We start from the raw sequence: 21,411 nt of genomic DNA, 5'->3' as shown, positions 1-21,411 counted from the left end.
ATTCGATATGGGTGGTTGTTGATAGGCTTGCAAAGTCAACCCATTTTCTGCCCGTTAGAACTACATATTCCTCAGAGGATTATGCAAGGCTTTAGATTAAGGAGATAGTACGACTACATGGTGTCCCGATATCTGTTATCTCGGATAGAGGATCTCAATGTACAACTAACTTATGAAGGTCCTTCCAAAGGGGATTGGGAACCCAAGTAAGTCTTAGTACCGTATTTCATTCCCAGACAGATGGGCAGGCTGAGCGTACTATATAGACGCTAGAGGATATGTTACAAGCTTGTGTAATAGACTTCAAAGGTAGCTGGGATGATCATCTGCCGCTTATTGGGTTTGCATATAATAATAGCTACCATTCCAATATTCAGATGGCTCCATACGAAGCTCTTTACGGGCGGAAGTATATGTCACCTATAGGGTGGTTTGATGTTGGAAAATCTGGGTTACATGGGCCAGACCTGGTTCAGCAAGCCATAAAAAAAGTAAAGCTTATCCGGGATCGACTGTTGACAGCTCAAAGTCGTCAGAAGTCATATTCTGACGTGCGACAACAAGATTTAGAGTTTGGGGTTGATGATTGGGTATTCTTAAAGGTGTCACCTATGAAGGATGTGATGAGGTTTGGCAAGAAAGGAAAACTTAGCCCACGGTATATTGGGCCTTATAGGATCATTCAGAGAGAGGACCAAGTAGCTTATGAGTTAGAATTGCCCTCGGAGGTGGAGTCTGTCCATCCAGTTTTTCAAGTATCTATGTTATGGAAGTGCATTGGCGATCCTACGTACCCGAGTGTTGCCCACGGATGATATACAGATTACATAGGACTTTTCATACGAGGAAATTCCGATTGCCATTCTAGACCGACAAATTCGCAAGCTAGGGAATAAGGAGGTAGCTTCGGTGAAAGTACTTTAGAGGAACAACGATGTGGAAGAAATGATTTGGTAGGCCGAGAAAGACATGAAGTCTAGATATCCCTACTTATTTCCTCCTCCAGAGAAGGGTCCGACTAAAACGTCAAAACATAAGGTACGTGTATAAATTCTTGTGTTGGTTATTATCGTTGGTCATGTGAGGCCATTGTCGTTATTTATAATTATGGTCATATGTGGCATTAGGTTATTAAGCTTCTAAGGAGAGAGTTGGTAGTAGTGTTGTTACAAAGGCAACCCTGCCAAAGTTATATAGATGAGTTGAACATTCGAGGACGAATGTTTCTAAGGGGAGAAGGATGTTACATCTCGCGTTTTCGTACGTTAAAAGTTTTGTCTTCAGTTAATTGACATAGAATCGGGGATGAAATTATCTTGAGGTTAACGTATTTACGCTATTTATAACAAGCGATAAATAAGTGTCATGGAGGACAAAAGGGTATACGAATTAAAAAAAACGAGTTTCGTTAAAAGTGGCCAAACTATGATAAAATACGGGTAGAGCGATAATACCCAATAATTATGAACTAGTACGATGCAAGGTACCATATGTCCATGATAAAGTGATGTATAAAGTATATTAAAAATAAGTAGAATTTTAAGTAATTTATGGCAATTTTTAAATTATGCGGGTAATTGATTAAATACCGGATAACCCAGTTAACTAATAAGTATATACAAATTTATAAATTACCCCTCCAAAATGTGGCAAGAATCCACAAATCAAGGAAATGACTAAGTAGTCATACAAGTCCTAGGTGGCTATCAAGGAATCACTTGAATTTAATAAGAAAATTGGTCTTATTCCATGATCTTGCACAAAAACAGAACAAAGAATGTTCAAATCCAAAACAAGAAACATACTCCGCCTTTCCAATTTCAATTCTTCAACTAAAATAAGCCTATTTTCGTTCATTTGGTTCAAAGAAGCAGAAGCTAAATCGTTCAACAATTTCAAAAAGCAGAAGCTTAATCCGATTTTTAGGGTTCTAAGTTCAATCCACGAAGGTTTTCAACGGAATATTATATGAAGTTTTCCCTACTCTGGGTATGTTAAGGTCATTCTTTCTTTCTTTTGGCATGATCCAAATTATACAGAAGAAACGAGCAAACGTAAAGTTTCCATAAATTACTCTATTTTATAGAAGTACTAGGGGTCTCTGTGTTCTTGATTCCCCATGTGACAATATCTTCTGTTCATGGGTCTCAAAATGATATGCACTTGATAAAGTTTATCCGAAAATAATATTGAGATTTTTAACATATTTCCATGCATTTTATTCATTTATGCATAGACATTGACCCATGACCAGACGGCGTTATATACGCGTATTTATATGTATATATTTATGTATATAGTATATGGAAAAAAGGTTACGGTGTTATATACGCACCACCACCTGATCAGTTGGTATATATTGATGATGTTGCCATCAGTGGCTTGATGATAATATGCACACCCATACCTATGCATGACACGACATTTGTATGCACGTGCATGACATTATAAAGGTTTCAGAATTTACAAAGTTATTCAGATTTACAGATGGATTTCTTTATTCCATGTTTTATCTATGCCTTTTACGTACTAATTTTTATGCCTTACATACTCAGTATATTTTTTGTACTGACGCCCTATTTCACGGTGCTTGCGTTTCATGCCCGTAGGTGCAGGTAGGCAAGCTGACGGTCCCCCTACTTAGGATCCTTGATCAGCGAGAGTAGGCGTGCTCCACTTAATCCAGAGCTACTTTTGATTTTGGTACAATATGTTTGTATATATATATATATATATATATATATATATATATATATATAGCGTGGCTCACTACCGTCTTTGTACAGTTATATTTCTATTAGAAGTCTATAGACAGTATGTTTAGTTAGATAGTATGTGGCCTTGCCGGCTTCCAGTTTCGATATGTATAGTTGTCTATAGCAACCTTGTCGGCTCGCCCTACGTATGTTGCACGTATATGTATGTATGCCTTGTTGGGTAGGTTTCCTTCATGTATATTATTCTCGTAAGTCAGCAGATATTATTTAGGTTTATATCTTAGACGCATGCTTAGGGGTGTTTGACAGGTAGGACTCGGGCACCCGTCGCGGCCCATCAGTTTGGGTCGTGACACCCGGCTTAATTCCTTAGACTTTTACTCAAACTTCAAAGCTCCAAATCACTTGAATTCATTCCATAATATCTACATAGCTCGGAATCACTCCTACAATGCATAAAATACACAATTTAGTGCAAAACACTAGCGATTAAAGCTCAAACTCGATTAAAGTGCAGTAAATTAGAGTGTAATAAGCGACTAAAATACAAAATTATAGCCTATCGTCAGCCTCATAGATGGCAGGTTGAGCTTTCGGTGAACCTGCCTTATTGGCGGGGGGTAGTAGGGGTCGGCATTTAACATATGTATGGATATCTCTTTGGGGATGCCTGGCATATCTGCATGGCTAAAGGCAAACAAATCCGTGTTAACTATTAAGAATTGACTAAATTTTCCTAGGTCTTTGAGTTTGCAGCCGATGTAGGCATTTTTGTTGGGGTCGCTTTGATCTAGCTGGATGGGATCGAGATCCTCTATGGTTGATCCTGCATCTTCGCCCGTTTCTGGATCCATAATGGTCACCTTATCTTCGACCTATAGGGACCCCGGCCCTACTGATTGCTATGCTTTATTTTCTTTTTCTTTCTTTTGTTGAGTAGTTGTGATGTCGAAGGCGATCTGATAATATTCTTGGGATGTGCATTGTTCCCCTTGTATGTTGAATATTCCTTAGGGGGTTGGGAACTTGGTCACTTGGTTCATGCTGGAGGAGACTGCCCTTATAGGGTGTATCTATGGATGACCTACGATGGTGTTGTATGTCGTATCCTGATCCATGATATGAAACGTCATCTCCAGCATCACCCCACCATTGAGGACGAGGGGATCTCGCCCGAAGTTTGTTCAACTGCATTATTAAAATTGATTAGTGTAATGCAGAGTGTCACTATCTTATCCTCAAGTTGCATCTGTACGAGGACTCGAGGATAGATAATGCACGCCCCGCTTCCATTGTCTACCATAATTCTCCTAACGTCAGTATCAAGAATTCTTAAAATATGACAAGCATCATTGTGAGGGAAAGTCAAACAGTCGTCATCTGACTCATCGAAGATGATACTCTCTTCGAGGCCATCATACCGTTCGTGGGGTGATTGATCTCTTGAATTTGTGAGTGGCAGTGAATTTGATGTTTTTGATGAAGGCGTCGTCACTACCCTCAATAATCATGTTGATGGTGGGAGCGGGAGAGGGAGGCTTTGGCGAGTCTGGACGTTCTCGGCCTTTTGCTAAGGTATTCCTGCCTTTGTCGCTCAGAAACTCTTTGAGGTGTCCTTGTTGCAGCAGGTTCGCCACTTCTAACCTTAAAGCGTGGCAGTCTTCTGTTTTGTGTCCACGATCTTTGTGGAACTCACAGAAGGCGTCGGACTTCCTGGTTCTTGGGTCGGACCTCATCTTTGGTGGCCATTTCACCTTTGATCCAAGCTTCTCGAGTGCGTAAATCACGTCTGTAGGTAACACATAAAACTTACGGATAGATAGTAAGGGGACCATAACTCGGTCGTTTTTGTGGACGTCTAACCCTAGCCTAGAGGGGCCCATTTTCGCTGCGGAAGTTGGGGACGAGTGGCCTGATATAAGGTTGATATTGATATATGCCTGATCGCGGCATTGGAGGGTCTCTCCTTGTGTTGTCCCTATGTTCCCTCCAAGGTTCGGATTGCACTGAGATGAGTCGCCGGGTTGGCCCATTGAGGTCTTCATCATCTTCCCCGATCTCGACACAATAGGCATTATAGATCTCATCCCAGGTAGCTGGTGGATACTTTATCAATCGGCTTAGTAGCTTTCTAGTCGCCTTTGAACCTTCTCTATTCATCGCATTCTGGAAGGCTGCTACGGCCATCCCTTCGGAGACATTTGGTAAGGTCATCCTCACCTTGTTGAATTGAGATAAGAAGTCCCTCAGTCCTTCCCCTGGGGATTGTCTGATGGCGAAGCTATCATTTACCCTTGTTTCAACTTTCTTGGCCCAAGCATCTGCCATTACGAACTTGCCCGCCATCTCTTTGAATGTTTCTATGAAATAAGCCAGCAACTGCGAATACCATGTAAATTCCCCTAATGTGAGGGTTTCACCGAACTTTTTTAATAATATGGAAGACGCATGTTATTTTGTGAGGTAGTTGCCTTTCATTGTGGTGACGTAATAGATCACATGGTCCTCAGGATCAGTTGCCCATCATAGATTCTGAGGTACATGAGTATTTTGAAATTTTTTGGTATGACATGAGGAGTTGCTTCTTTCCTGTACGGCTATTCCACGAACCTGCCGGCATCTCTTTTTGGTATCAATTTGGGGGCACCTAGTATCTTGCTACCCGTTCTTGGTGCTCCTTCATTTGTTCCTTGAGAGCTATGTTCTCGTTCTCCATTTCTTCCATTCTGTTTAACACGGCTGTGAGGACGCTATCACTTGCACTATCAGCTATTGTTTGGATACTACCTGAAGTATGAGGGTTCGGTTAGTCGTCTCGTCCATTTTTACGCTGTGCTACAGGGATCCTTGAGGTTTCCTCATTCGTACACGGGGCTTGCTTGCTCATCACATTGACCAAAATGTCGGTTAGCCAAGCCTTTAGAAGCTTTTTTCATAGTGGGTGGTGCTCCTTCTTTTGCGGATGTGAAAGCCACTTTTTCGTTTGGTTTGGTTGTGCTATAGAAAGGTGTCAATGACTTCCCTAACCTGGGGGATACCGTAGGGTTTACTCCTTCATCTTGAGTTTCGAACCATTCGTCGATGGCACTCGTTAGGTTGAGTGGGACGTTGTCCATTGCTCTTGTTCCATTTACTTGGTCGATCCTTCCCTGGTTACTTGCCATGGATTCTTTGTATGTAAAGGAAAAAGGATAGCTTTACAGTACGTTAGGTTAAAAAGTTATTGAATATTGTAGATCTGAATGAAAACTGATGGTTTGACTATAAAATCCTCACAGACAGTGCCAAACTATATGACCCAAAAAATTAGATCTAGGCTTTAATGCAGTTAGATTTATAAAAAAAAAAAAGGTTAATCATAGTCAATATCAATATTCAGTAGCAGATCTATCACTTTTAGAGCGAATATTTAATGTGTAGTATTAGGCAATATTATCTTGAAACAATGATGAGCAATAAAAGCTTATACACCTAAAGGGCAATAATGAATGATAATAAATGACTTTTAAGTAATAAATGAGATAAAGTTCATTCGACAATGGTGAGATTTTTCAATATGCTTTCTTACAATGATGGATGGTGATAAGCAGTTGAATATTCCGATTCTTCTTGGATCGGGAGAGAATGGTAAAAGAAAAGAAGTGTAAAGTTAGGCATTGTTTCTATTCAGTAAAGAGAGAATCTTGCACAAAGAATGTCAATGATATTCTTTACAAAATGTTCGATCCCCTTCTTGAACTATATCTCTTCCTATTTATAAGGATACATGGGCCACAAAACCCTAGATAAGATAACAGAAAGGATTATTCGGTGGAGTATTCCTTAGGGAATCTAAATCCTAAATTGGTCGTCACTTGGTACTGAAATCGGGTGCTCGTCTTGTCCTTGTCTTCTGCTAAGCCATCTCGATCTCGACTATGATTTATCTTTCTAACCTGATCTTGACCTTTTAGGGTCAGGTTGACTCGCCTCAGACTTCAAAGGCTTTATTGCTGTTGACCAGGTCAAACACATAAAATGAAATTTTTCACCCATACATCAGTGACAATTGTTTGCTTTCTTGTTCTCTGAGAGATCATTTGGTTGGTGGAATGGGATAAACAAGGGTATTTCAAGGTTATTTCACCTTCTATATGAAATAGCTGATCCGATCATTTCGGTATAAAACAGTTTTTGAAACTAATTAATACATATAACTTAATGTGGGACAAAATAATTCTGTATTTTATACCGAAATTATGATCGCTTATCCCAACCACCAAATGACCCCTAAGCTCTCATGATAAAGAAGGTCCCAGCAATCATGTGACATAAACATCAAGAAGAGAGTCACCACTAAATGTTATTAACACTTTTCATTAACCTTTGTCTTTTCGTAGTATATATGAGAAGTGGCAATAAGCAATTCCACGTGTCAGTAAACATGAGTCGGCCTCGACCACAATTCAACTTCATCCCATTATTTGCTTCTTTCCAATATAAGCAAATTCATTATTTTTAGCTACATTACAAAAATTCCCAATTCAAATCCCACAAATAGTAGTTTTCAAATTGTGAACTAAGAACCAACCATCGGACAGTTAGAAGTTCCAAATGCATTATCCAAAACCCATCTTTTCATATCATCTTCTATTTCCAGAATCATCTACTCTTTCTTTAATCATATTTTCTACTGTTTAATGTAACTCTTTAACAAAAAAAGATTAATTAATATAACAGGCTATTCACTTTTAGATCGCCCAATTGACCCCACTAAGTGATCGATTATATTCCATCGATCCATCTCAAATTATCTGTCATTAATTTCTAAAAATAATTATGTCAAATTATTTATCATTTTAAAAGTTCAAGATAAAATTATTTTTTTCTTCATATTTTATCCTTAATAGTACTTGTTCTTGAAAATAAAGATAATACATAAATAAAATAAATATCCAATGATGAGAATTTATATCTTAAGACATAAATAAATATAAAATAGTTCAGAATCCCTTCTAATTCATATTTTTTAAGGGGCATATAAAAGAGAAATGTAGATAAATAATTTGAGTACTTATTTACCACTATTAAGTGATCGATTGAAATGATAATACATGGAGTATTAATTATTAACTGTAAATGATTACTCTCTCAATTTTAATTTATATGAACTTTTTTTTAGTCTGTGCCAAAAAATGATCTATTTTCATATTTGAAAATAATTTATAACCACATAAAATATATGTGCCTCACTTTATATTGCAAGTTTAAAAGTCTTCTATTTTTTCTTAAATTTTGAATCAAATAAGTTCAAATAAATTGAAATGAAGGTAGTGTATAATATAGTACGTAAAAACAAATAGTATTAATTATTATGCATTTAAGATAATTTAGTACTTATTTCTGACTTGGCCGACCTCCAAAAAGAAAGTTTTAGGAAAATTATAAAAGAAAATGAGATGGAATCTCTAGCACCACTAGTTCACACACTTCACACGTAAAATCCTCTTCTTTTTTTTTTCTTTTTCTTTCTTCTAATAAAGTATAGAGCAAGCACATGAATAACAATATGATCCTTATTACACGGCGCAACTTACCATTGAACGACTTATTCTGCTAATGTGAGCCTTCTCTTTTTTCCTCTTCTGCAACTCCGCCATTGTTACATTACCTCGACTTCGAGCTTCATATATACCAACAACACATCATATCCCTATCATTTATGAATTTTTATATATTAGTGAAGTTTTGTCAGCAAGCAGATGTGCTTTCGAGGTGAATTATGGCGTTGCGCGCCTCTTTATCGTTTTCCTCTATTCACCAGCAAACGGAGGTGAAAATCTCTTCTTCTTTTTTTTTTTTTTTTTTTTTGTTTTCTCCTTATTTTTGCACTTGACTTTTTGTATTGCTTATGCTGCTTAACGATTTTACATTTTAGTTTTTTCTACTGAAATTGTTAATGTTGGGAAAAATAAAGATGGGATCATGAATACCTATTTTTGTGAAGGTATTTGCCGAAGTTTGCTACGGTTTTAGGTAATAATTAAAAAAAGGATAAAAGAAACAAAAAACAGAAAGGAATTTACTGCAGCTAGCAATATTATAGAACTCTCTTTGTTGTGTATTACTCTTTTATTTATCAATTATTGAAATAATTACGTCTTAATATGAATAATGCACCAATAGACAATCATAATAAGATATAGATAGTTTCGATTAATTTTTTTGTTTGTTAAATAGACATTTCATGCAACCAAAAGTAACTGAGATTGAAATTGTTGTGAAAGTTTGTAAATGACAATAAGGATTAGAACAATTAATGGTTGAGTTGAGAAGAGTGAAATTTATTGTGCTACTATTTGAATCTAGAGAGAAATATTGCATAGTAGGAGGATTTGGTCATGTAGATGCAAAAATAGTACTTGAAGATCCATTATGCGTCCAAGGATTTTGTTTTTCTTGGCATCTATCATTTTGGCACTACTATTTTTGGTTCTTAAGATGGGTCTGAGTGATGTAAACTCCAAAGGACAGATCTTAATTATCGGGCATAGTAGGACTGCGGCTGATATGGTCATTAAATGTGTGCATAGGATTCCATTTACTTATTAAGTACATCTTTAGAATTTGCTTGGAGGTTGAAACAAGGTTCACTTGTTCAGAATGGGAAAGTATACAATTGCATATTTAAATGGATCTTGTTTTGTCTATTGAAGTTTGCTGGGGAATCAATGTTCCCTATCAATTTCTTTCAGTGAGTATATGGATGAAATCAATGAACCAATCAACCGGACCTCAATCCAAATTAGTTGGGTGTCAACTATATGAATCCTCTATATCCTTTATGCTCTATCCATGGCCAATTGTTGTATGAATAAAAGTTAAAATAAAGTTTGAACAAGGCAGTGGCAGATTGTTATGATCATGGGACGCCAGAAACCAGACCTTACCTTATAAAAAAGAATAAAAAGGATGCAAGAAATCATAAGGAGAGTATACGAGACGTCTCTCACTCTTAATTTTTTACCCAGAGTTGTGGGGATGGATGAGGGTTGAAAAATGAAATAATCAACTCCTTTCCTTGTTGATGAATTTCACCTCATCTTACAAAAGGAAAAAGAGGAGAAGCTAAAAAAAGAAAATTAAGATATAAATGTGAGCCTCTTGCTTGCATATCATAGAAGTTGACTAGTCATTGTGCAATGTACTGGAGTGATTCACTGTGCCAAGGAGTAAAATTGATTCAGTTATTTTACCTGTATGATACTATAAAATTGAATTGCTGCGTTGGAACTCTTATCTTATCATGCCTTGGTCTTTTACATCATCTCTTGCTTATCACTGGTCAGTATGTACTATATGAATTGTACTGGGCATGAAGGAATAGATGAGGGGTTTGTCATTTTTTTTATTTAAAAAAAAGTAGGAAGCTCTGTGGATGATGATATTATGGTGTAATTACTGACTTGTGTTTGTGTACAGTTCTGCTTTGTGAGGCCCAAATGGAAGAAGAAGAGATTAGTGCTTATGACAGCTCATTGTGGACGGGGTCCTTCCTCCAGAATTGTCAGGTCAGTCTTGGATAACAGGAAATCAAATATCAACGGTAATGGAGCAACTGAGCCTGCAAGGGTTCTTCTTGAGAGGTTGTTTGCCCAGACCCAGAAACTAGAAGAACAGATAGGCAGAAATCCTTATCTTCCTCAGGTCGCTGAGCTGGGACTGGATCTTGGCGAACTGGAGTCTGATTTGCTGGATGCTCTTGCAGCCTTGAAGAAGAAGGAAGAAGATCTTCAAGATACGGAGAGAAAAGTCTTGATAGAATACAATGAAGTAAACCATGCAAAATTGGAATTGGAGCAACGTGAGGAAGAGATTGCAGCTGCTAGTTCTAGGCAGGAAAAACTGGAAGACGAGCTAAGGCAGGCTAATCTTACCTTAGCATCTCAAGCTGCTGAAATTGAGGATCTAAAGTTTCGTCTCAAGGAGAGAGATCAAGAGATATCTGCTGCACAAACAGCCCTAGATTCAAAAGCAGATGAAATAAATAAAATGAAGGACGAGTTGAAGACTAAAAGCAATGAAGCTGCTAACATTGAATCAGAACTCAGAACCAAGGCTGAGCTACTTGATGCTGCAAATGAAGTAGTTCAAAGACAGGAGGTGGAACTACAAAATCTCCGAAGCAAAATTCAAGAGAAAGAGAAAGAGCTAGAAGACTTCTTGATGATGCAGAAAACTGAAGAAGAGAAACTTAAAGTTGTCAAATCCAACTTGGAGAAGCAGGCAATGGATTGGCTCGTAGCAAAGAAAGAAATGAAGAAATTGGAAGAGGAAACATCTAAATATGGCGGCGAAGCAAATGAGACCCTTGAGGATTTCAGAAGAGTGAAGAAGCTACTTGCCGATGTAAGGTCCGAGTTAACCTCATCTCAGAGAGCTTTGACATCCTCTAGAGAGAAAATGGAGGAGCAGGAAAATCTATTAGAAGAGCGTCTCAGAGAGCTTGAAGAGCAAAGAAGAAGTGTTATGGCTTACATGACAAGTTTGAAAGAAGCTCAAATTGAGGTAGAGAGTGAGAAAGTGAAACTTATGGTTGCTGAGGCTCGAAACAGAGAACTTGAAAGGGATTTATCCATGGAAAAGGAGCTCATTGAGGAATTGCAGAATGAATTGAATAATGAGAAGTCTTCTCTGCTAGCAGCTTTGAAGGAAAAATCTACTCTCCAAGAGGAGCTTGACCGTAAGAGGGCAGAGTTTGGAGAAACACAGGATCTTCTTCAGGTTAAAGAGTCAGAGCTAGTAGATGCTAGATTAGAGATTCAGCACTTGAAGTCTGAGTGCTCTTCTCTTCAGCTGATGTTGGAAGAAAAAGACAAGGAACTTCTGGATTCAAGAAAGACGTTAGATGAACTAAATCAGGAAATAGCTGAGCTGAGGGTGCTCATGAGCAGTCAAGAAGTGCAACTTATTCAGGCAACAACTATGTTGAAAGAAAAAGACGAATCCATGCAGACAATGCAAGATGAGTTAAATGATACAAAAATGAAATATTCAGAAGCTGAGACCGTTGTGGAACGTATAGTAGACCTGACTAACAAACTGGTTATCTCTGTTAAGGATGATGTGTTGAGCCCACTCAGTCATGCTGATGAAACGTGGTCATCTCAGCTGGTGGAGAAATCAACTGATACTTTTAGGTGGCAAAAGAACCAGCTTGAAAATGAACTCGAGTTAACCAGAGAAAGCCTGAGGAGTAGAGAAATGGAAGCTCTTGCAGCCCAAAGGGCTCTAAAACTCAAAGAGGAGGAGCTCAAAATGGTTCGTCAAAAATTAGATGATAGGGAGGAAGAAATAAATAAAATGAAGGAAATGACTCGAGATGCAGATGACCTGAGGCAACTTTATGCTTTGGTACAGGAAAGAATAGGTGAAAAGAGTACTGGGGATCTGGCAATTGAAAAGCTCCAACTCGAGGCAGCTCAATTGGAAGTTGAAGCTGCAACTACTGCTCTCCAGAAACTCGCTGAACTGAGCCGTGAGCTTTTGAATAAAGCTAGTTTGAGCGTCGAGGCTGACTACAATAGCAGCCTTTTGTTGGGTGATAGCCCGGGAACTGCAGCAAACGTTGCTAGCAGTGGTGAGTGTCTTGCTGAAGTCTACACGGAATTGGCCCGGCTTTCAGCGTTGACTGAGCAGCTGGTGAAAGAAGCTGGCCTTTTATGCCCCCAATAAAGTTTCATGAAATTAATGACAATTCTCTATACATGCCTCTAACCATTTGCTTGCTATAGTCGCGGATGAGCTTACAAAATTTGTTTGTTATTTTAGCTCTTTTGTACGTTGGATTACGTCCCAAATACAAGTTTTTTATTGTGCCTTGCTGGAACATTGGTGATACTTTGTTTTGTTTCTCCTTTGTGATGATAGTGAGAATTCAGAGAAAACATCTTATTCTAGTGCCTTTTGTGCTTGATGCTTCTTTTGGTAAATTCATATGGAGAAGTGGAGGGAGAAACAGTTTCAGCTTGTAATTTCTTGGTCAGGATGAGTTTTTCTAAGGAGTTGCTATCTCATGATTAATGAAAAGCCATTGGATAATTATTCGACAATAAAATGATCTTATTATTAATTAGGAAGAAAAAATGTTACTAATTGGAGAGTTGGCCAACTTTTTAAATTGACTCCAATTTTTTCATTAAAATTGTGATCATGTGATGTATATATTTTTATCTAGTTTGTTTAAACATGTAAAATTTATTTTTAAGATTTAAAATTAATATTTGAAATTACACTGAATTTTAGGAACTTCAGAGGAGTTGATCCTTAGCCGGGCTGGATACAAAAGTTTATCCATGTGCAATGAGAAAAACCCCATAATACAACTAGTGTAACCAATTTCATCTGGTGTAATACATTCCAGCAATTGTGGCATAACTTGCGAAGACAAAAGAATAGGGGGAATCGAATTACTAGTAACTTTTTCTTTTCCTTTTCACTTTGATTAGTGGAACGTGAAGAAATTGCACTACAGTAAAACCCAAAAAACAAAAAGAAACGTAGAACAATTTGAGTTGGTTCTTTAGGTAAAAATCAAGAACCATGGCAAGTGCACCTAAAGCAACTGGTCATTTTAGGTCAAACAGGACCACTTGAATATGCTTCTGCACAAGTTGTTTGGTAATTCCTTTAGAACTACCAAAAAGATTTTGCAATTACCACCACTCTACTGTTTAACTTAACAACTTTATTTAGTGTATTATCATCAAAAAGAACTTGCACATTTTTAGTGATCCTTGCTAAAAGAATTCATTAGCAAGGGCCAGAACCCCAGACTATTCGGTTGTCACAAATTAGATGGATTTACAAATAAGTGTTCAAACTAGATTGACAACGAGTTCTTGTCATGGATATACTGATGATTCGAGGGCTTAAACAAGGCATACTCACAACTGCCATATAAAAAGGCAGCCCAGTGCACCAAACTTCCGCTATGTGCAGGGTCCGCAGAAGGCCGAACCACAAGGATTTATTGTACGCAATCTTACCCTGCATTTCTGCAAGAGGATATTTCTACTGTTCGAACCCGTGACCTCCTGGTCACATGACAACAACTTTACCAGTTATGTCAATGCTCCCCTTCCGACAACTGTCATATAATGGAGGAAATATATATATATACATAAACAGTAAAAGTGTATTTACAGCCATCCATCTATTTACAGATCTTTAAACACTTGTTTATCATAGAATTTTTGCATTCTCTAAAGCCAAGGTCGCAAATAGGTCATCCAACTTCCAGTAGATGTTAGTGCAATCCTCTTAGCTTGGCATTGGTAGAGACTAAGAACTACCTAGAGGTGGTTGTTACACTAGCCCCTTCTCTGAATATGATATTTGCCACCTTTGGCGGAAGCCATGCTGCATTGCTAGCATTTTGAGCATCCCCTTGTTGACCTTCAAAGGGTATCACCGGGTTGCGTCCCGTCTTCACCTTTGATCTCCTGACTTTCTTGCCAACAAAAAGGCCAAGCTTCATAGCAGTAAATAGGCCTAACGCAATCAACAGTGGTCTAACAGCCCAGTGGAAGTCCTCAAGGTGTTGATACTTCTTCACAATACCAGGGCAAGCGTTAAAAGAAACGATTTCAACTTCCGCTGGATCAGCCAAAAAGCTGCTATTTTCATCACCAAACACCAGCATACCAGGAAAGTTCACAAGAAGACACCCATTAGGTAGCACCTGACAAATTCTACCTGTTGCCCAGTCACCACCTCTCTTTCGGGGCCATTCAAAGCGCGGACTGAAGATATCAGGCTTCAGCCTTACAAACTGTCCAGCACAGTAAGCTTCTGCCATCTGAAGCTCGGAGCAGTTACCCTTCCAAAAGGTCTCCAAACCTATGAATGCAACAGCTACACTTCCATCACGATCAATGGAGTGAAGGATGCCTACCGATGAATGTTTCTTACCGTTCGCCTTCAAACGTACCCAATCTCCTGCAGCCAAGCCAAATGTCACCCGCTCCAATGTCGATCCATGAACTCTAAGAGGATCATGGATGCCATGCACCCTCACCAGCACAAATCCATTTCGTTCCGTATCTCGTTCCATGCCAACAATGGTACCGCCTGGTACCTCCATGTTTTCAGGTTTACATGAGTTTGGTGGCTTCCTGGATCTCACAGTGTCTCCAATTTGAAGCTGATCCTTTAGGACCAACCACTTGCTATAGCCACTTCCACTTAATTTGTCCAAGTTAACCCGACTCCCCGGGTCTCTCCATCCCTCATCGCCATAAGCTGCTTCCTGTGAACTGCAGAGTAGATTGAATAAATTTAAGTTTCAGCTAAGCATTAATAGAGTAGTCAAAGCAAAAAGCGCCAAAGTCTGTTGGAGCTTTAAGCGCAAAGCGCAATTAAATTGTAGGTTTTAGCGGAAAAAAGCACCAAGGAAGAAAAATAAAGAATAGAAATGCAATGTAAGAAAATGTAACTATAAACACTTACCGTAGAAGGAACTTTCAAGTAATAAAATAATCCGATTTTCATGCATTAAGCAAGAGACCTGCCCATCTAAAAATCTAGATGTTAACGATAAAGATCAAACTAGCATTCACTCTGCATCATGCCATGAAGGTTATGCCATTACCACCTTCAAGATAAATGACAAAATTTAACAAAGCTAATGATATGAATTCATTCCCGCCTCAAATAGCCCGGACAAACTATTAGCACATGTTCAAGTGTTTTTTCGTCATCAAATTTATGCATCACTCTCATCCCTTTTAAGCTTCCAGTCAGATTTAGGCAATTTCAGTAAGTTTCAGGGTTATATTTTACGAGTAATACATAATTGACGCCTTTACATGCACGGTTTTGCAAAGCTGGCCACCAGAGTTGAGAGTTGTCCCAACAAAGCACCTCTAGTAGGCCAAAGCACATGTTTTAAACACCTCCACATGGTTTGAACAAGCGTTTGAATAAGATATGCAACTTCTTCTTCAGATAAGATATTATAGAACACGTTAAATTTTACTTTAGTATTGGCATCTAACTATGATAACCATACGTTTGAATAAGATATGCAACTTCATTAGATAAGATTATAAAAAAAACCTGCAGCATTTTAAAGGGGAAAGCTTAAACGAATTGATTGATTTGTGCCCCAAGACGAGAACAGGAGATACTTCAACCATATGCTCAAACCGAACTATTTCTCCCAAAATTAGAATTGGCCACTAGGCACTTCCCCTCCAATTTCTTCCCTTCTTCAATGCTCATTTCTACCCCAATAATCACATTCTTGACATTCCTGTATTTAGTGCTTATTAATGAGTTTAAGTTCTATGCACTGATGGTGTAAAATTTTGTTACACCATTAGGTCACTTATAAGATAATTATAGGTATATTACTATGATAAGCATTAAATAGTAACTTAGTAAAAATGGTAACTAACCCACTATTAAAGATTAACCTACACTGATAGCGTAAAAAATTATTATACGTAGTAAAATGAGCTTTTATTGATATGTACTACGCGAATGCCTGAAATGTACACCAATTCCTTGGTAAATTCTTTACAGCGCTCCAAAAATTTCATTTGCGCATGTATATCGGCTGTTCACGCCAGCTCTCTATTACTTAATATATCATAAGTTAATTATATCTGAAAGTTGATGAATTTACTAGCCAAACATCGTTCCAACTACCTAAGTCAAAAACTTCTAACATCTAAATAACCTTTTAAAGAAAATCCTTTTAGAGTATCAGTTAATAGAGAGGAGCGTTAGATGAGTTTGTGCAAATGGATATCATAGTGTTCTTGGTTATATAATCATACTATGAAGTTGTAGCATCAACAATACTAAATGTTTTCTTACCATAGAGGAAACAAAAAAGAATTTCAGCATATGAGATTTCTAGCATTCTTTTTCCATACAAGTAGAATATATGGTTAATATTTTATGTAAATAATGGTAAATCTATAACCTTTATGATTAATGCTCCTTATATTCATACGAGTTCCCTAGCAAGAATACTAATTATTAGAGAGTTGATTGCAGATGGAATCTGGCAAAGTTTAATAACTACTACTTCCCTTTTAATTTTTTGTAAAGTAAGGTAACAGTAACTTTCCTTGTATATTTTTAACAGCAAACATTATAATTCTGAATGATTAGTCTATGCCATTCCAGAGTAAAGAAGTATGAGCCAATTCCAAAGATTTTCTTATCAAGCCTTCACTGCATTTTTTTAACTACTCGTGCGTAAGTTACCTTCATTGAATTTTCTTTAACTACTCTGTGTGTAGCTTTGAGGCTATCCAACAGCTTAGAGGTTACTAGATTTTCTTATATTTGTTTTCAGCATCACAAAATGATACCAGAGACATTTAATATGAGTTTTATATCCATAATCAGTTAATAATAACATTTAAACTGCACCATCCTTATCATTGTTTCTGTCACAGAGAAGCCACTAACTAGCCAATAAGTTCCACAGTTGTTGGTTCATTATAAGCAAGTGATACTTAAGGTACCTGTCAAATCGTCCAGTATTGTGATCTTACTCAAGTTCAAGTCCATGATTGGCCTTAATATACAACTATCTATGTTTTTCCATAGGACTCAAATCCATGCTCACGTCAACTGTCAAGTCCTCTTATCCTATTAAAACTAGTTTAACTTCTCAAAAAAATGTCTAACGTCCATACTGGACAAATCGAGCATGGAGCAGAATAGAATCCTAATAAAACTAGTTAAAATTCTCAAAAAAAATGTTTAACGTCCATGCTGGACAAATCGAGCATGGAGCAGAACATACTTCAGATAAATATTTTATGAGCACCTCATAGAAACTGAGGATGTAGAATCAAATATGTGACATTTAGCAGCTTTCCCAAGAATCAAATATGTGACATTTAGTAGCTTTCCCAAAACCCAAAAAGGCACGGGGAGGATCCGTTAACTAGTCCTGCTACATGGATGAACAATTACCCATTCTGTTTATGGTTAACTAATCTGCTTTGGAGATAAAATATGATGATTTTGATAAGCACAATCTTTTTCTAGCCAAGGGCAAGAATACCTTTCACAGTTCCATACTGTACAATACAGAACCTTATTACAGATGAAAATACCTTAAGCTATTAGTAAGGTATTCGACTTGGGATCTTCCCCCCCCCCCCCCCCCAAAAAAAAAAAAACAAGAAAATAGAAGAGAAAGGTTCAAGTTAGAGCTTACTACAGGCTGTAGAACTTTAAGCAAAACATGCTGTTACTTCTTTTGTTTCTTTTAAGCAAATTCTAGTGGCCGTATGACCGTAGCAGATATCAAACCCCTAAAACAGCCAGTTCTGTAACTTGATTCTTCTAGAAAATGGAACATACAACAAAGCTAAAAGACAACGGAGAGAAAATGGTTCATGTCAATTGCCTTCCAAAAGTAAAATAAATTAGATACCTTAGAAATGCATGCAATATGTCTCCCATCAGAGGGCGATTCCTGAAATCATACTCAAAACAACCAACTATGACACTTTCAACCGCAGGAGGGAGGCCTCCAGGAATATGTGGTTTCTCTTGTCTCTTTACAATAGATTTAAATATTTCATCAACTGATTTACCACTCCATGGCTGAGAACCAGTCAGCATCTCCACAATGCTGCAACCGAATCCCCATGAATCTGTCTCAAAAGATATGGGACCCCTAACTTCTGGCTGCCATTGTTCTGGAGCCATGTAATTTGGGGTGCCAAGTCTTGTTGACATATCTGAACTCAACAAAGGAACTCCAAGAAGCAGATAAGGAATCCCAATATCCCCCAAAATTGCATGATCATTTTCATTCAAAAGGAAATTATAAGGTTTAAGGTTAAGAATCAAGATCTCCTTCGAGTGTAGCTCCATTATCCCACGAGCAAGATCAGTCCCATACCTGTTACGATCACCAGAATGAATATATCATTATATCATATTTTCCCATATGGACTGAAACTCAATTCTCAATAAAAACTACACCAATATCACCTTATAACATCTCGCAAGGACAGCTTTCCTTCTTTTGCACGAGCCATTTTATCACCAACAGAACCTTCATAGAACTTCATAACAATGCATAGCTGCAGGAATGTTTAAAGTATTTCAGAAAGGTAGTAGAAACTTTCGCATTAACAGCACCGCGAGAAAATATTCACCTTTCCATTTATCACAGACAGCCCCTGAAGCCAACAAATATGTTTTAGTTCTTGACACTGAGTAAACAAATTTCCCAGCCGATCTAAGACAACATTGATGTTCTCCTCCTTCATAGGATGCAACATCTTCACAGCTACTTCATGATACTCGTCATAATCTGCAGTGGTTTGGTGACGAGTTGCTAACCAAACATCCCCAAATAGACCCCTTCCAATTCTATGTCTAAGTTTAATAGTTGCAGGGTCAATCCATGGGCTACTCTGGCTAGAAGATGCCACAACAGTTGTAAGGTTATCGGAAACACCTTCAACAATCTCAAAGTCGAATGCAGATATTGGCTGCTTAACCACAGCTTTCCCAGCCATTCTCCTGTAATAAGAAGTCTTATTTTCTGAAGATAGGAATTTATGAAAAGAAGGCACATAGGAAACCACCACAGGAGTAAACTGAAGCTCCATATATATTAAGTTAGAGATCATCTCGTCAAAGGGATCAAATAGTAATTTCTGGAAGAGATATACATAATACAATCACATAACAAAGGTCAAACCTGTACTACAGTAGGGCAAGCAACTACATATCTACTATATAAAATCTTATAGTGGAAGATGCTCAACCAGTAAAGCAGCTCTCATATAACCTCTCTTTTCTTTTTGGTGCATGTTGAAACTTTAAACAACCTAATTTTTCCCTCACTCTACACTTTAATAGAAGGGGAGCCTTGGCACAATGGTAAAAGTTGCCGCCATGTGAGCGGAAACAGCCTCTTGAAGAATACAAGGTAAAGCTGCGCATATAAGACCCAACGTGGTCCGACCCTCCTTGGATCCCGCGCATAGCGGGAGCTTAATGCACCGGGCTGCCCTCTTTTTTCTAGACTCTAGCAGTTCTTGGATGCACGAGATAAAGGTCAACTCAGGCAATTGCAGAGAAATACCAAATACACTCCTTCAGTATTTATTTTTCCACTTCTGAAGCATTTAGCCAGTGTTCACATTAAGAATTCCTCATAGCATTTGACAACAGCTATCGTTCAATCTAAAACTACTTGACAGATATATGAATCTATATCCACTCTATTCCATTTGGGTCCATTTATTCCACTACACCGCACTTCGTCCTTTTGGACAATATAGAGATTCTCTAAAAATCAGAATGGTCTAAATTTCACTCCTTCCCCTACGTTGTCATACAATTTCACCAAACTTAAGAGACTCCTCTCTACCATTGGACATGTAAGTGTGCCAATAATAGTAACCTTTTCTCCAGCTAGTTGGTACCTCCTATTGGGGTACCTTGTTTCCATGGTGTTCTTTTCTTCAAACAACAACAACAAACCCGGTATAATCCCATAAATGAGGTCGGGGTGTTCTGTTCTTCAAAATAAATATATAATATATTTATATATATTTAAATTAGTTTTCACTTTTAATTTTATTTGGTATAACGATGACATGAGTTGAACTTAAATGCATATGTAAAGATTCGTAGAGCAACCGACCTCAATCTATTTGGAATTAAGGCATAGTTGTTGATGTTGTTGTTATACTTTTTTCATTTATAGGTTAGAAACAATAATTCAAGCTTATAGTTAAAGTGAACCAGAAAATCACCCACCCACCCACCCCTCATCCCCCCAAAAAAAGTAAAGTAAACGATGATTGTAACTGACAAAGCACACAGTATCCTAACCGAGACACACCTCTCACTCCACACATGTTCAAAGAAAACTAAACAAAACTCATGATCAGATAAACAAAAAAGATTAATTCTTTCAGCCCAAATTCTAAAAAAAAAAAGATTAATCAAATAAGAGACACCCAAAAAAGAAGGTCAAATAATAGACGATGAGAACAGGAAAGCAAAAGGGTGGGACTTACTTGTTAACAAAAACAACCTGAAGCAGAAGAAAAAGAAACTGTAAAAAGAGTCAACACAAGCTCAAAAACTGAACAAACAAGTTAAGAAATTTCGACGAATTCAAGTTAGTTAAAACCCGATAATTTGCACAGAACCTGCAAAAAAAGAAAATGGAAAATAGTAGGAGAAGTAAAGAAAGAAGAAAACAGAAGAGAAGAAAAGGGAAACCTTTGTCAAAAGATTCGAGAACGTGAAGGCGGAAGTTTTTGCTAAATTTTGTTGCTTTTTTGCAGAGAGTTAAGAGTCAGCATATTGGGAGTGGTGTTGTGTCACGTCCATACGTTACGGTTGGTTCTTTTAAAGAACCTCAAGCTCCTGTACGTCATCTTCTAATTTCTTCAATTATAAAATGATGGAGAAAATTGTTTTTTCTTTCTTTCTTTAGAAACAAAATCTAGTAAACTTTTAAGAATGTTTGGTATGATTGATGAGAAAAATTATTTAGGATAAAATTTTAAGATCGTTTAATTTCTTGTTTCGTTACTAATTTTGGAATAAATTATTTCAAGGTTAAAAATAATATTGGGATAATATCTATTGGATGGTAGAATAGTAATTCCAGAATAAGTTATCCAAGGACAAAGCAGTAAAATTG

General features: G+C 37.5%; 2 protein-coding genes across 6 annotated transcripts; one reads left to right on the top strand and one right to left on the bottom strand.

The window, feature by feature from the left end:
* Positions 1-8,261: 8,261 nt before the first annotated feature.
* On the top strand, positions 8,262-12,585 carry LOC104218429 (uncharacterized). The gene is made up of 2 exons (XM_009768918.2): positions 8,262-8,529; positions 10,179-12,585. Exons 1-2 carry the CDS (start codon positions 8,479-8,481, stop codon positions 12,429-12,431), a joined length of 2,304 nt encoding a protein of 767 aa, XP_009767220.1. The 5' UTR covers positions 8,262-8,478; the 3' UTR covers positions 12,432-12,585.
* Positions 12,586-13,853: 1,268 nt separating this feature from the next.
* On the bottom strand, positions 13,854-21,094 carry LOC104218431 (protein KINASE OF THE OUTER CHLOROPLAST MEMBRANE 1). 5 transcript variants are annotated; one of them, XM_070152862.1, is made up of 6 exons: positions 20,985-21,091; positions 20,777-20,793; positions 18,896-19,265; positions 18,729-18,820; positions 18,163-18,636; positions 13,854-15,013 (listed from the first exon to the last, which is right to left on the bottom strand). In XM_070152862.1, the coding sequence occupies exons 3-6, from the start codon at positions 19,259-19,261 to the stop codon at positions 14,047-14,049; spliced, it is 1,899 nt and encodes a 632-aa protein (XP_070008963.1). In that variant the 5' UTR covers positions 19,262-19,265; positions 20,777-20,793; positions 20,985-21,091; the 3' UTR covers positions 13,854-14,046. The 5 variants fall into 5 exon arrangements, with proteins under 5 accessions (XP_070008963.1, XP_070008960.1, XP_070008962.1 ...); XM_070152859.1 differs by having other exon boundaries at positions 20,777-20,911; positions 20,985-21,089; XM_070152861.1 differs by having other exon boundaries at positions 20,777-20,814; positions 20,985-21,088.
* Positions 21,095-21,411: the final 317 nt, after the last annotated feature.

Source organism: Nicotiana sylvestris, chromosome 8, assembly GCF_000393655.2.
Source record: "Nicotiana sylvestris chromosome 8, ASM39365v2, whole genome shotgun sequence".
Taxonomy (NCBI): domain Eukaryota; kingdom Viridiplantae; phylum Streptophyta; class Magnoliopsida; order Solanales; family Solanaceae; genus Nicotiana; species Nicotiana sylvestris.
The sequence above is the reverse complement of the archived record's forward strand: the minus strand, read 5'-3'. Positions and strand labels throughout refer to the sequence as shown.

Coding starts and splice junctions, on each gene's coding strand:
- LOC104218429 (XM_009768918.2), top strand. CDS start 8,479: ATGGCGTTGCGCGCCTCTTTATCGTTTTCCTCTATTCACCAGCAAACG. Junction 8,530..10,178: donor CTATTCACCAGCAAACGGAG/GTGAAAATCTCT, acceptor GTTTGTGTACAG/TTCTGCTTTGTGAGGCCCAA.
- LOC104218431 (XM_070152860.1), bottom strand. CDS start 19,261: ATGGCTGGGAAAGCTGTGGTTAAGCAGCCAATATCTGCATTCGACTTT. Junction 18,637..18,728: donor TCCTTGCGAGATGTTATAAG/GTGATATTGGTG, acceptor TGATCGTAACAG/GTATGGGACTGATCTTGCTC. Junction 15,014..18,162: donor ATATTGCATGCATTTCTAAG/GTATCTAATTTA, acceptor TCTACTCTGCAG/TTCACAGGAAGCAGCTTATG.